We start from the raw sequence: 15,509 nt of genomic DNA on the forward strand, positions 1-15,509 counted from the left end.
TTATGTGAACATTGAATTCCTACTGCACTTTAAGGCTGCCATCCTAACTGTGGCCATAAAATCCAATAAGCCACAATGTAAAGGTGTCCACTGTCTTTGTCAAAAACAGAAAATGCATTACAAACTCCAATGAAGGACGTCAACAAATAAATAAATCAAATGAAAGAGTTGAGGGGGTACTATTTTAAGGCAATATTCTCTTAATGTTCCCCTTAAAATTGTCCTTCTAGCAGTGAGCTTCATTTCCCCATGCTCAAGTCAGCCAGTCGTTGGCACATGCTTGTGTCATAAGAAGATCCTTTGAGATGCACGTTTGGCCATTTTTTCCCATTCATTACGTATAAAAAAAAGGACACTTCACTTTGTGGTAGGTGAAACAAAAAACAAACAGCTGTTTGGCAATAGCTTGAATGAAACCCAAACGTAACTACTCACAAATAAAATGGTTTTAGGGGCAATTCCCCCACAGTACACTGGTTTTGAGGGGAAGTGGGCTCCTTTGGCAGAGAGCATAAAGTCAAATTAAGGCCTCTTAAAGACATTACGCTCCAATCACGTTGATACACCGCTTTGTTTTTTTTCCCCCAGAAAAAAAACGTGCTAAATGTTGCCAACAATAATCCCAGTTTGTGAATGCTATGTGAAGACATTAATCCATATTTGTTTTGATGAAAAAAAGTAAGCACAAATCATTGTATGCATTTGTGATTTAAACACACACACACACACACACACACACACACACACACACACACACACACACACACACACACACACACACACACACACACACACACACACACACACACACACACACACACACACACACACACCTTTTGTGTAGCGTTCTCAACCAAGTAACAACAGGAGAACGTGGGTTCCAGGGTGAAAACATTTGAAAACCACAGCCCTAGAGCAGAGCTACAATCCATGCATTAAGGATATGAAATTCTTGGTGGTTCGGTTAAATATTTTCTCGCTCAACTGAAAAAAATGGGCAATGTTAGAACCGTGAGACACTACAGTGTCAAAGGGAGAACCAAAGGGAATGAGGGGTCAAGTGCAAGCACCAAAAGGCCAGAAGGGAAAGGTCTGCATAGCTGTTCATAAAAGCCAAAGGTTAAGTTGAGGTAGAAAAGGGGCAAGGCGAAGCAAGGCAAGCTTGGTGGGAAGGGTTCACCTACACTGCTTTCCCATTTGAATCCAGGTGCAGCCCCCAGCCTCTCAATAGTGGACGGCTCAGGGTCAGAGTCAGTTAAGTCCTTTAAAAGGAGGAAAGAGACACACATTCACCTTTAAAACAGAGGGTGAATTTGAGATTTATAGAGTACCCATTTCAGATATAAAAAATAATTATTCAGTTAAAGACACCATTGTTCAAATTATCTCCAATGTGATGGACATAAAGCTAAAACATGAATATAAATCCACATTCATATGAACACTGATAAATGAGAAATGTGAGAACAAATCACTATCGTGGAGTAAGAATTAAAAATCAACCCACAAGAGCTGGGATATACTGTATTTTTCGGTCACATTTCTTTTTCATAGTTTGGCCAGGGATGTGATTGATTCTCTGGAGCGAAGTATGTGTGAAATTGTAATCACATTATCATATCATCTTATTATTTTCACATTGACCAAAGAAAGGCGCTCGATACCAATGTTGATATGTGGACAATGACCTTGACGTAAAGGGACGTAGAAGAATAAGCGCTGTATCTTTTACTTTAGGAGTTGGCTGAGTTACATAAAAATGGATGAGGATTTCATCGGATTGAGTGATTAGGAGTGACACTGGTAGTTTGGTAAACTTCTTAGCATATTCTTTATGCTAAACTGTGAGTTGCGGCTTTGAATTGAAGTGGATTACGTGGGAGAGGCGATGTGAGACAATCTCTTTTCGTCAATGCAACCGCTTTGTCTTTGCTTTCAAAACATAGCTTTTAGCAAACGTGTGCACATTATCAGCATAGCGTCCCTTGTCCACTGGTGAAAGGGACGCTTTGATTGTTTCTCTTTCATCTAAAATTGCTTCATACAACAAAGAGGGTGAAGAAAGTCCTCAAGGTTAAATGACTGGCTTTTGTGATGTGTCACATTTGTTATTTTGTTCCTTTGACTTCTTTTGTTTTTTTACTTATTTTCCTTTCCTCTTCCTTTCATAACTAATGCTGTGAAACGTAAATTTCTCCACTGTGAGACTAATAAAGCCTAATCTAATCTCAATATGACATTTGGAATTGGATGATTTCCTTTTTTTTAAATAATGCATCAGTCGCATCACTACACAGCCCAGACATAACTAGATAGTTATGTATATTGGGTATCCCTTTATGTTACAGATGACTCATCCGTCCTCCATCATTCTTAAATAAAGATTGGAAGGAAGACATCTTTCTTTGAGGGACGAGTCATCCTTTTCAGCATCAAATATCACAGCATTGTGCGTTATCTCATAACAACTCTTGATCATGCCAAGACTCACTTGCCCCGTGGATTGCTGTGCCTGGGAATCACAGGACCTCACAGCAGTTTCAGCAGCCGTCTCCACAGATGCATGACAAGGCGATAAACACCACCCTTGCACCCACCGAACTGAAGCCGACTCCTGATCGCAATCAGACGTCTGGTAGTCAAAGAGGAGAGCACCTTGGTACAAGGTAAGCTCAGCAGGATGGTACAAGCCCCTGGGAAAGGCATTAGGAATTTTCTAGCCACATTGAGGGGACAGGCTACTCTATTCCAGTTCACAGCAGAGTCCATTCCACCTGACTGCCCTCATACCACAAAATACCAGAAAGACTGGCACACATGCCTCGAATGGTTACCACTCTGTACCAATTTGTGAGGAGGACCGGCACTTCACCACCTTTATCACTCGATGGGGTAGGTTCGGTTACAAGGTCACCTTGTAGCTTCACAGTATCATCGCAGATTTCCATTGAAGCATCAATCTTCCAGACCTGCAGATGGCTTAATTTGTGTGCACAGAACGGCATTACCTTCAATCCAAAGAAGTTCCAATTCACTCAGGACACTGGAATTCACAGGCGATCATGGTGACACATACGAAGTGAAACCCAACCAAAAGTTTCTGAACTCTGTAACCTACTTCCCAACACCAAAGGAAATCTCAGGCGCCCGAGCTTGGTTTCTGTTGGTCAACCAAGGAGCCTACGCCTTTGCTAAACAGATTAAACAATTTCGACACCTGCTCAGACTATCCACAAAATTTGCCTGGACAGAGGAACTTGACAACTTATTTGAGCAGTCTAAGGAAGTCATCGTGACCAAAATGAAAGATGGTGTAGACTTTGACCCATCACGCTCAACTTGCATGTCGACGGACTGGTCTGTTGATGACGTCGGTTTTCTTCTGAAACAGAAGTATTGCCAGTGGATCTGAAGCAGTCCAGTCTGCTGTCCAAACGGGTGAAATGTTTGGTAGGAAGAAGAATCACAACGCCAGCCAAGAGTTGGTATGCCCCCACCGAAGGCAAAGCACTGGCGGTGATCTATGCACTTCATCAATCGCGGTACTGTGTCCTGGGATGCTCTGAACTGATCATAGCTACAGACCACAAGCCTCTCCTGAGAATCCGAAACAACCGATCCCTTACTGACATCAATAACAGACGGCCTCTCAACTTGAAGGAGAAAACACTGGCCAAAAGGTTCACCCCCGTACCTCCTATGGGCACTGGGGTCTGACAATTCTCAGCCCCTCTTGGATCATTTCCTGTCAACGACATTGATAGTACAGCCAGCATGGATATGGCAGATGACAGTGCTGCACCCGCAGTCAATCTCAGACATGGTCACATGGAATATGGTAAGGGAAGAAACTTCCTCAGACCAAGCTCTGTCACAGCTTATACTTCTTTTGCAACAGGAACTGCCGCTGAGGTGCCAAGACCTTCCGCTGAACCTTTGTCCATTCCACCGCTATGCTGACAGCCTCTCATGCCTGGACGGTGTTATCCTCATGGGCCACAGGATCATTGTCCCGCAAAGTCTTTGAAGAAATCGCTTGTCCTCACTCCACTCAGCCCACCAGGGTGTCAACGGCATGTGCAAACGCGCTGCAGACTCTGTCTTCTGGCCAGGCATCATTACCGACATCACCAGAACAAGGGAGCAGTGTACGCAGTGCCATAGGATTGCCAAACCCAACTCAATGCAACTGCCAATTGTTATTGAACCCCAGACTACCCATTCCAGAAGGTCTGCTGTGACTACTTCCCCTTACACAACATATAGTATTTGGTCTTGGTGAATCGGTATACGAATTGGCCTATGGTGTTGAGATATGACCATGGAGCAGAAGGCCTTGTCAGAAACGTGCGTGACTCCTTCACCACATTCAGCATCCCAGAGGAACTAACATCAGATGGAGGACACCAACTCACTGCCGGCAACACTCAGAATTTCTTGACATCTTGGGGAGTATGCCACTGTCCTACCTCCGTCCCCAAGCCCCATGCCAATTGTAGAGCCGAAGTTGCAGTGAAAATCGGCAAGAAGGTGTTGATGGACAACACAGGCCTTACTGGCTCGCTCCAGGTCGACAAGTTTCAAAAGACCATGCTGATCTACAAAAATTCACCAGACCCAGAAATTAGGACCTCACCTGCGACGGTCCTCTTCGGCAGGCCAATAAGAAAAACAATCCCTGTCCAACTAGGGAAATACAGCCCTCATAGTACACGGCAAGAAACCATGAGAATTCGAGAGGTTGCCCTGGCCTAGCGCCACTCGAGGAAGTGTGAGAAGTGGACCCTGCACACTAAACAACTCACACCACTGACAGTTGGTGACGACGTGTACCTACAGAACCAGGTAGGGAATCACCCAAGACGCTGGGACCGTACTGGGGTCGTGGTGGAAGCACGACCATTCCATCAATACACTATCAGAGTGGACGGCACAGGCAGAGTGGCGCTCAGGAACAGACACCACCTAAGGAAGTTCCAGCCATACCAGCCACATCCCTCTTATATGGACCCAGTCCTGCACATGCCATCAAGGGTGGAATATTGTCAGGAGAACGCTCAACCTGCACGTCCACCTTTACTGCCCCCTCTTGAATGTCCACCAGCCCCCCCTCCACCAGCACTGGATACCAAGAGACAGGTGGCTCTACATGAGGACCGCCACCCTCATTTCCTTCGCCCCCTGACCCAACTTCAGTTCCACCCAACGACTGCAAAAACCTGGTCTAAAAGAGACAACTGCCCCGGGTAGCTGTTTGAAGGATTAATGTGACCACACATTGTTCCCAAGGTCTTCAGTGGATCACAATAAAACCCCCATGGAAGAGATGAGGTCTCTACGGTTTTATAATTATGTACGCAGTACATGTGTTCATTTTCAGTCTTTTGACAGTCTGAACTGTTTTGAGTTTGTAAACCACAGACCCTGGCCAGCCTTATTGACATTGACATTAACTGCATTCATTCAGTGAAGATAACACTGGTCAGTTTTTGAACATGTTCAAGTTTTATGCGTGCCCTTTAAAACTTCTCCCTTGGGAAGGGAGATAGTTATGTATATTGTGTATCCCTTTTTGTTACGGATGACTCATCCGTCATCCATCATTCTTAAAGGACAACCGACGTCTCCGGACAAGTTGTGTCCATAATTTGTAAAACGGCTTCAAATGACTTCTACTGAGCGTTCCACCGCATATAGCTATATTTTACGTTTTAAGACTCGCGCTGAATATTCAGGAAGTCTTGTTTTTGAGTTGGTGACGAGTCCATACGTGATGTGACTAAAGGAACGCCCCACACCGAAAAAAAAAGACATTGTAGCAGTCCTTCCATCACGTCAATGTATTTTGCTGTATTGTTTGGTCTGAAAACTTTGTGTTGGCTGCCAGAAGAGGGTGTCCAAGCTCCATATAAGGAATTTATCAGTTTGTGGAAACGGAGGTGGCCACAGGAGGTCGCCATTTTGTGCCTCTTTTCTGGTGATCCGTTTCTCCCCAATGTTGCCTCAAAATGGCATGGAATAAATTCTTTAATCAATTGCAAACATGTATGCTTTCCTCTTCGCAACTATTTGCATCATATTCATAACTGGAGGTGTAACAAGAAAGCATATTATTCGAATCTGAAGCCATTGTTTTGATTCTCCAGAAATGCAACACGTCTTGGCGTGACGTCACGAACTGTGGGAGGGACTTTCTGAAAATGCCCAATTCGCAGCTCAATTTTTTGCACATTTTTATTTGTGTTTTGCATTTGAATAACAATATCATACTGCGTGTTTTGGGTATTTTCAGATGCTATAAAACGTTTTTCTGATGTCAGTTAAGAAACAAAAAGGTGACGTCGGTAGTCCTTTAAATAAAGATTGTAAGGAAGACATCCTTCTAATAACATGATCATTTCTGCCTTCAATGTGGTTCATGGTACATTTAATACTTTGGAAATTATTTTTAAATTTTATATTATTCTCCCTCCTGGCAAATTGGCGTTTTCATGTTTATTATGTTTGTTAAGTCATTATAAGTGCCTTGCAGACTGGGTCCAAGAGGACAGTATCTATTTTATCTGTGCTGTATGTCTTGCATATTAGCATATTTGACAATGAAGCTGACTTTGACTTTATTTGATGCCCTTCACCTGACTGACACTTTTGAACAATGAGGTTACTCTGATGCTGTGGAAACTGTGGGCTATGTTAAGAGGTTAAATAAAAAGTCAAGATTAGAACATCTCAACTTGTTAAACAGGGGCTCGTTTAAATGGTGCTCGTTTGTGCTGACGAAAAAGAGGGGTGTTTTCTCATTTTGTACATCACAGGTCACATTGATTAATTTTGAAATGATTTATCTTGGTGTCATTGTATTTATATCACTAAAATCAAGTTGTACAATATGAACTACATTTGCTGTACCTCTCAGTGGATCTACAATGTAAAAGGTTTATGGTGTAAAACCTTTGTGAATCAGGGTTTGCAAGTGCAAAAAAAATAAAAATTAAAAAAAGTTTCTCAACGCAAACCAAAATCGCCAAACCGGGCACAATGACGTTTAGCTATGCAACGCGGTTCACTTCACACGTTGTGGGAGAAATATATTAATAGGTTAATGTAGCGCATGCAACTTGTTTAAAAAAATCTCAGATGAGTTTTGCTAGCTGAGTTTGCATCTTTAAATATAAGTTCTCAAAGGCGGGCATAACTTGTTTTTTTTTTTTTGAAATGCCAAATAAAGTGTGTGCAGCATGATACGCTATTCACCAGCTTCACTTTTGCCCAAACTGAATAAATCCCAAGAACAATGGCATATTAGTTTATTTTCATGCTTCTCCACGTGTACTGGACCAGTATATGGTTGATTGATATATCCATCCAATTATCATAGACTCACAATCAGTTGAATAAAACAAAAGTTCAGCTTTTAACTGTTACCTCCCACAACTTATCACCATGATTTGTGTATTATCTGGACCAAAGCAAGGTCACCCCTTTCACTTACAGTTCATTTTTTTTGCTTGAATGGGAAGTCAACCAAAAAAATTAATGTTTTATGCACCCCCGCTAGTTTAAACAAAAAGCATTTTGATTTTTATGTGAAACGTGAATTAAACAGCAAAGTTCACCCAATTTTATTATTCTCAAGAAAAGGCTATTTTACTGCTTGCCATTGATTGAAAATTACATTTGAGTTTATCATGACTCAGGTGACGGCCAAATATGGATCACCCCATTTCTGAGTTCGGTCATATGACATTTGCAAGCTGAGATGATCAACCTTTCATGACACACTGGTAAACGCTCAAGATGGATGCTTTGCTGCTTAAGTCCTATTCCACCAACGCAGTAGTAATCAGGACTCAGAGTTGAAATTAGTAGGTACAGATCGAACCGATTATCAATCAGCCTTTTGAGGGGCTATATTACCTTTAACTAGGGACAGACGTTGCTGGGATATACCTTGTGAAAAACCATTACCACCATGACAAGATGGTGTTAGGTGCTCCTCAAGTACAGTTCACTATTAAAGTAGGTTCCCAACTGTTTTTGTTTAGTTTTGCAGCCCACAGCATTCACTAAAATAACTACAGTAGACTCCTACATTCTCACAGTTCAGCACCCACATATTTGTGGATTTTATTTTTAATTTGTCTTCAATATTTTGTCATACGTTTTTTTGTTAATCCACCCCCTAGAACAGGCATGGGCAAACTACGGCCCGCGGGCCACATACGGCCCGTTAGGCTTTTCAATCCGGCCCGCCGAACTTGCCCAAATTATAGTACAAACAGTGTCTAAAACTCATGACAAAAAGCTAGCGAACAACAGGGCAGATAACTGAAAAGTTGCCTGCCCCATTTTTCCCAACTTGAAGCAAAATGAGACCAATCCCATTAAGAAACATTGTCACAAAGTATAAAGTTTTTTTTAAAATCAAGAATGCACCAACTACAAATGCTACCTTGCTTAATTTACGGCAAATGCGCATGGCTGTAAATTTTGCTACAGTAGTCGATTGTCATTGTGGTGCTCAATGCAACGTTTGCATTGATTCCTACGAGCCACTAAGCCCCTTTCATAAGTCTCACGTACACTTTACAGTCACGGTTTAATGTAAATTTACGTTTTGTAGCGTCACATATGTTGTTAGCTTCTTTTGAATCTTTCTTCTAGTTTGAGGTTCTGTGCATCTATTTTGGAAAATGACATGCAATTGCACGACTTTGTAACGCTTGCGAAAGTCCGGAAGAAAGAAGCAGGCTTCTGATTGGCTGCCGAGCCGAGTATGCAAATTTCAACTGCAGGTAGTCTATGTTTGTGTGCTCGGCGACGGTACACGTGTTTTGTTTGTCGCGTGAAGGCGAGAGCGTCAGTGAGGAGTTTGTTGAGCGCGCGGTCAGGACAAACCATCTATGATTTGGCGGAATTTAACACAAGTAGGTATTATTGAGCTTGAATATTTCGTTGTGTAATAATATGTTTTGAATGTTGAAAGTGATTCCATTTTTCAATAAATGTTGATTTCTTTGCCCCTTCGATGGAAACTTAAAAACAGACGCAATCTTGATAAATCACAGTGCATATGTTATTTTAATCTATTTCCATTTCCTCCTCCAAGTATCTGCGAAATAGTTTGTAAATGCCATATCTTGCATATTCCTTGAGACAAATTTATTAACTGATCAGGGATATTTTTCACATTTGAAAGACAGTTAATAAATTGGGTTGTTGTGTTTTTACTGTGCTATGAGGTTTGTACATACTACATTTAAAGGACAACCGGCACCATTTTTTGTTTTTGTTTCCCACTGACATCAGAAAAACGTTTTATAGCATCTAAAATGCCCAAATCAGGCAGGCTGATATTTTTAGTTAAATGAAAAACACCAATAAAAATGACTTCAAAATGAATCCGGAAATGGCCAGTTTCAGAAGGTTGCTCGAGAATCAAAACAATGGCTTCAGATTCGGAGAAGATGTTTTCTTGTTCTTGTTCTTCTGAAGAGGAAAGCATAAATGTTTGCAATTGATTCTAGGAGTCCTCCCATATCAATTCGAGCCGTCAATGACAGCAATGTAGCACCCAGAATAAGCAGAAGATTGGGCTGATTTGTCAGCTGGGAATTTGTGTCAGCGAATATCAAATAGTTGTCTTGGTGCAACACACAACGATTCACCATGGCGTTATTTATGTGTTTTCCTTCTAATTTCGCCATCAACACGGATTAACACGAAGTTTTCAGACTAAACAAAGTACCCAAAATGCATTGTATGTCGCTTTCTCGGTCAGGGCGGTCCAAACGTGACGTCACATGGGGATCGTCATCAACTCGAAAACAAGACTTCATATATTCAGCGCAAGTCTTAAAACGTAAACTATAGCTATATGCTGTGGAATCTTTGTAAAATACGCTCAGTCGAAGTCATTTGAAGTGATTTTATAAATTATGGACATAACTTGTTCGGAGTATTTCCGGCCCAAACACTCCCTCCAAATGCTCCTGGCCCGGCCCCTCTGTCAAATTTTAGAACCCAATGCAGCCCGCGAGTCAAAAAGTTTGCCCACCCCTACCCTAGAATATCATTACAATATTGATAACATTACAATATTTTAGAGGTGAGCAACAAGCTGACCCTAAACCCATTCAGGCATACTTTTTAAAGATGCAAAATGAGCCCGTGAAATTTGTGTTGGACTTGAAATTATTCCACTGTCCATCCAGGAAACATCTGTCTTCAGGCAGCAGGTCGAGTAAAACATGAACATTGTTTGGGCTCAATTAATAGTTGTATTAAGTTCATCCTGTCTACTTACTATCTAATTTAAAACATTTTTTTCTTACAGTGTATTTTAGGCGTTCAATTACCTGACATGTTTCGGCGTATACTTCCGCCTTTGTCACAGATGTTGCTGTGACGCACCTTTTTCGGCTGGTGTTACTGTATTATGAGGGCGTGAGCTACCTGTCAGATCTGACAGGCAAGTCACGCCACCCACTGTCAGCTCGTCCCTCCAGGATACTGCTCCAGGTGGTAGAGAGCATGTAAGCTCCCTCATCCCTGTTGATGGTCTTTGGTTCTCGCTTCCGGATTTCAATGGCCTCCCTGGACTCTGGCCTTCTCCCAGTCCATGATGTGATTTTCTCTTTTGCAGTGAAAAATCACAGGCCAGAGTCATCGGCACCGAAGAAAACAAACATCAGCGCTGGATCAGGGAGGCCATTGAAATCCGGAAGCGAGAACCAAGGACCATGAACAGGGATGAGGGAGCTTACATGCTCTCTACCACCTGGAGCAGTATCCTGGAGGGACGAGCGGACAGCGGGGGGCCTGACTAGCCTGTCAGATCTGATGGATAGGTCACGCCCTCATAGTAAGACCAGCTGAAAAAGGCACGTCACAACAACATCCGTGACACTCTGACGAAGGCATACGCCGAAACATGTCAGGTAATTTAACACTTAAAATACACTGTCTGTAAAAAATAATCTGTTTTAAAATTGGGGTCAATTAAGCTATTTGCATAACTCCTCTCACAAAGCATAGATAATTCTCATAATTATAGTCGTTATGCAGAAGTCTAGAATACCATGGCTAGCCATTCAGCTTCTAAACTTGTTTGCGTGTGCAATCGAGCTCACATCCTTTTTGCATGAGGGCACCTTTATTTGTATGGGGCACAACACAGCCCACTAACAGTATGCATAATCCGTCAAAACAGTCCAGATCCTGGTATTTGGGATCTTAGTAAATCAGGCCACTTGATAAGATACAACAAACACATCAAAGTGGGTGATATTTTGTTTGAAGCAAGACAGTAAATTATATTTCTATTTCTTATTACTGAAGGCAGGCAGCTGTCTTATTGATGTCCTGGAAATAAGATTCATTTCATATGATGTTGTGGAAAGCAGTTTCATTTAATATTCAAATGAACTGCCCAATTGCAGAGATCTCAGCTCTGTGAGTGTGTTTGTTGTACATGGCTACTCTATGAATAATTGAATGTTCTCCTGGTCCTGTCCCGTTACTGTCTTACTGACCTTCTCGGAGGGGTCTCTCAAGGCACTGAGATCCTCATCATCCTCATCCAGTATTTTTAGTGGTTTTTTAGGAGTCTTCTTTCCTTTGGAGTCTCCTTTACCTTCAGTGTTCTTGACAAACAAATTGTACTTTAGCACATGAGAAATTGTGGAACAGCAACAACCAAAATGATCGAGTGATGAGTGTAGCCTTGTGAACTACATGAGATGTCTAAAAAATAAACCTGACTACTCATATGGTGATTTTGCATGAGCGTAGTTCAGGGGCCGGCAATGCAAAATTTTGAAAGAGCCATGTTGGAAGAAAAAAAAAACCCCGCCCGAAGCCGAAAAAAATGAAAAGCCTTATATAAGCCTCATAATGGAAGCAACACATGCTGTATTGATCTATGTTAACTATAGTAGCCTACGATAATGACTAAGTTGTTTCCCTGAGAGTTTTGAAAGGCGCTTATAAATGAAATGTATTATCATTATTATTATTATTACTAATGCAAATGTAGCCACAAGGGGGCACAAGCCAGTGTCTTATTGTGCCAGTCCCAAGCATGGATAAATACAGAGGGTTGTGTCAGGGAGGGCATCCGACGTAAAAAAAAAAATTGCAAATCAAACCTATGAATCCCATACCGGATCGGTCGAGGCCCGGGTTAACAACGGCCGTGTTGACCTTCAGGGTGCCAGTGGAAAATTTACTACTGTTGGTCCAAGAAGGAGAGGAGGGAGGAGTGCCGGGAGGAAAAGAGAGAAGTGGAACGCCAAGAGTATAGAACTAAGAGTCGGAACTTTGAATGTAGGAACAATGACAGGTAAAGGTCGAGAGCTGGTTGACATGATGCAGAGAAGGAAGGCAGACATACTGTGTGTCCAGGAGACCAGGTGGAAAGGGAGCAAGGCTAGAAGCTTAGGGTCAGGGTTTAAGTTGTTCTATCATGGTGAAGACAAAGAGAAATGGAGTTGGGGTTATCTTAAAAGGAGGAGTTTGTTAGGAATGTCTTAGAAGTAAAAAGAGTATAAGATTGAATGATGAGTCTGAAGCTAGAAATTGAAGGCGTGATGTTCAATGTTGTTTGTGTGTATGCCCCACAAGTAGGATGTGAGCTGGCGGAGAAGGAGACATTTTGGTTGGACTTTGATGAAGTCATACAGAACATCCCGAGAAGTGAGAGGGTTGTAATTGGTGGAGACTTCAATGGACATGTTGGCGCAGGAAACAAAGATGATGAGGAGGTGATGGGCAGGTTTGGACTCCAGATGAGGAACGCTGAAGGACAGATGGTGGTTGACTTTGCTAAGAGAATGGAAATGGCTATTGTGAATACTTTGTTTCACAAGAGACAGGAACATAGGGTGACCTATAAGAGTGGAGGCAGAAGTACACAGGTAGACTACATTTTGTGTCAACGGAGCCATCTAAAGGAAATCAGTGACTGCAAAGTAGTGGTTGGTGCGAGTGTAGCCAGACAGCATAGGTTGGTGGTGTGTAGGATGATGCTGGCAGTGAAGAAAATGAAGAAACCAAAGGCTGAAGTGAGGACAAAATGGTGGAAGTTGAAAAAGGAAGAGTGTTGCATGACATTTAGGAAGGAGGTAAGACAAGCACTGGGTGGGCAAGAGGTCCTTCCAGATGACAGGCAAACTACAGCAAACATAATCAGAGACACAGGTCGGAAAGTACTTGGTGTATCGAGTGGAAGAAAGGTAGATAAGGAGACTTGGTGGTGGAATGGGGAGGTGCAGGAGTGTATACAGAGAAAGAGGTTAACAAAGAAGTGGGACACTGAGAGGACGGACGAGAGGAGACATCAGTACAAGGAGATGCAGCACACGGTTAAAGTAAAGGTGGCAAAGGCCAAACAAGAGGCCTATGATGACTTGTATGCTCGGCTGGACCGCAAGGAAGGTGAGACTGATCTTTACAGGCTGGCGAGACGGAGAGACAAAGATGGTAAGGACCTGCAGCAGGTTCGGGTGATTAAGGATAGAGATGGCAATGTATTAACAGGTGCCAGTAGTGTGATGGCAAGATGGAAAGAGTACTTTGAAGAATTGATGAATGAGGAAAATGAGAAGGAACAAAGAGTAGAAGACATGACTGTTGTGGACCAAGACGTAGCAAGAATTAGCAAGGATGAAGTGAGAAGAGCGCTGAAGAGGATGAAGGGGGAAAAGGCACTCGGGCCTGATGATTTGCCAATCGAGGTATGGAAGCGTCTTGGAGAGGTGGCAGTGGTGTTCCTGACTGGGTTATTCAACAAGATCTTAGATGGTGAACAGATGCCTGAAGAATGGAGACGAAGTGTACTCGTGCCCATTTTTAAGAACAAAGGAGATGTGCAGAGTTGTACTAACTACAGAGGAATAAAGTTGATGAGCCATACAGTGAAACTCTGGGAAAGAGTAGTTGAAGCTAGACTAAGAGCAGAAGTGAACATTTGTGAGCAGCAGTATGGCTTCATGCCAAAAAAAAAAGTACGACAGATACAGTGTTTGCTTTAAGAATGCTGATAGAGAAGTACAGAGAAGGTCAGAAGGGATTGCATTGTGTCTTTGTAGATCTGGAGAAAGCGTATGACAGGGTGCCCAGAGAAGAGCTGTGGCATTGCATGAGGAAGTCTGGAGTGACGGAAAAGTAGGTCAGAGCGGTGCAAGACATGTATCATGACTGTAAAACAGTTGTGAGGTGTGCTGTCGGTGTGACTGAGGAATTCAAGGTGGAGGTGGGACTCCACCAGGGCTCTGAGCCCCTTCTTGTTTGCTATGGTGATGGACAGGCTGACAGACGATGTTAGACAAGAATCTCCTTGGACCATGATGTTTGCAGATGACATTGTGATCTGTAGCGAGAACAGGGAACATGTGGTGGAGATACTAGAGCTGTGGAGATATGCTCTGGAAAGGAGAGGAATGAACATCAGTCGCAGCAAGACGGAATATATGTGTGTGAATGAGAGGAATCTAAGTGGAAAAGTGATGATACAGGGAGAAGAGATAAAGAAGGTGGAGGATTTTAAGTACTTGGGGTCAACTGTCCAGAGCAATGGAGAGTGTGGAAAAGAGATGTAGAAGCGTGTCCAGACAGGCTGGAGCGGCTGGAGAAAAATGTCAGGTATGATGTGTGATAGAAGCGTTTCAGCTAGGATGAAAGGAAAAGTGTATAAAACGGTGGTGAGACCAGCCATGATGTTTGAACTGGAGACAGTGCCACTGAAGAAAAGACAGGAAGCAGAGCTGGAGGTAGCAGAGTTGAAGATGTTGAGGTTTTCTTTGGGAGTGACCAGGTTGGATAGGATCAGGAATGAGTACATTAGAGGGACAACTCATATTAGAGGCTTTGGAGAGAAAGTCAGAGAGGCCAGACTGAGATGCTTTGGACATGTCCAGAGGAGAGAGAGTGACTATATCGGGAGAAGGATCCTGAGCCTTGAACTGCCAGGCAGGAGACCGAGAGGAAGACCAAAGAGGAGGTTTATGGATGTGGTCAAAGAGGACATGAAGGTAGCTGGTGTGAGAGAAGAGGATGCACAAAATATGACATGGAGCGCCATTCCCAAATTTGTTCGGGTTTTGGTTTTTCTTTCTGGGGTGCAGATACAGCGTTTGGCAATGTACTTTCGCTTTATTTTTTTAAGTATTAAGGCAATTCTTATCCATGAAGGAAAATGTGTGGATATGGATAGGAAAAAAATACATAAATTACATTAAATGAATGTACCAAAAACAAGATTATTGCGATTTTCGGATGAGATCCACATTAATGTTGGAGGTTACTGATTCGCTGTGGCGACCCCTTGAAGGGGAAAGCCGAAAGGAAAAGAAGATCCACATTAATGTTGGATCAATTCTTTGGACCAAACATATAACTAAAAAAATAATAAAAAAATGTCAGTGCTTCCAAATGATATTGACCTGTTGTTTTAAATGAAGTGAAAATCCTTTGTCGTTTTTTTTTTTCCAAGGCTTAAGAGACAAGTC

The 15,509-nt window shown here is 42.5% G+C and overlaps 1 protein-coding gene across 5 annotated transcripts in view; it reads right to left on the bottom strand.

Moving 5' to 3' along the window:
• The window catches only part of glyr1 (glyoxylate reductase 1 homolog (Arabidopsis)), a 49,344-nt gene that overhangs the window by 31,534 nt on the left and 2,301 nt on the right, over positions 1 to 15,509 (bottom strand). For 4 of the 5 annotated variants that reach the window (XR_016117992.1, XM_089018013.1, XM_089018012.1 and 1 more), the window contains exons 5-6: positions 11,535 to 11,645; positions 1,185 to 1,262 (exon numbers count right to left, since the gene is read on the bottom strand). Coding sequence is in view for 4 of the 5 variants with exons in the window: in XM_089018013.1 (XP_088874139.1) it covers positions 1,185 to 1,262; positions 11,535 to 11,645 (189 nt within the window). In the remaining variant the exon portion in view is untranslated. The remainder of the gene's footprint in view (positions 1 to 1,184; positions 1,263 to 11,534; positions 11,646 to 15,509) is intronic. The other variant, XM_089018014.1, reaches the window with a different exon arrangement.

This window comes from Hippocampus bargibanti, linkage group LG17 (assembly GCF_051943395.1).
Source record: "Hippocampus bargibanti isolate YZ-2025 linkage group LG17, ASM5194339v1, whole genome shotgun sequence".
Taxonomy (NCBI): domain Eukaryota; kingdom Metazoa; phylum Chordata; class Actinopteri; order Syngnathiformes; family Syngnathidae; genus Hippocampus; species Hippocampus bargibanti.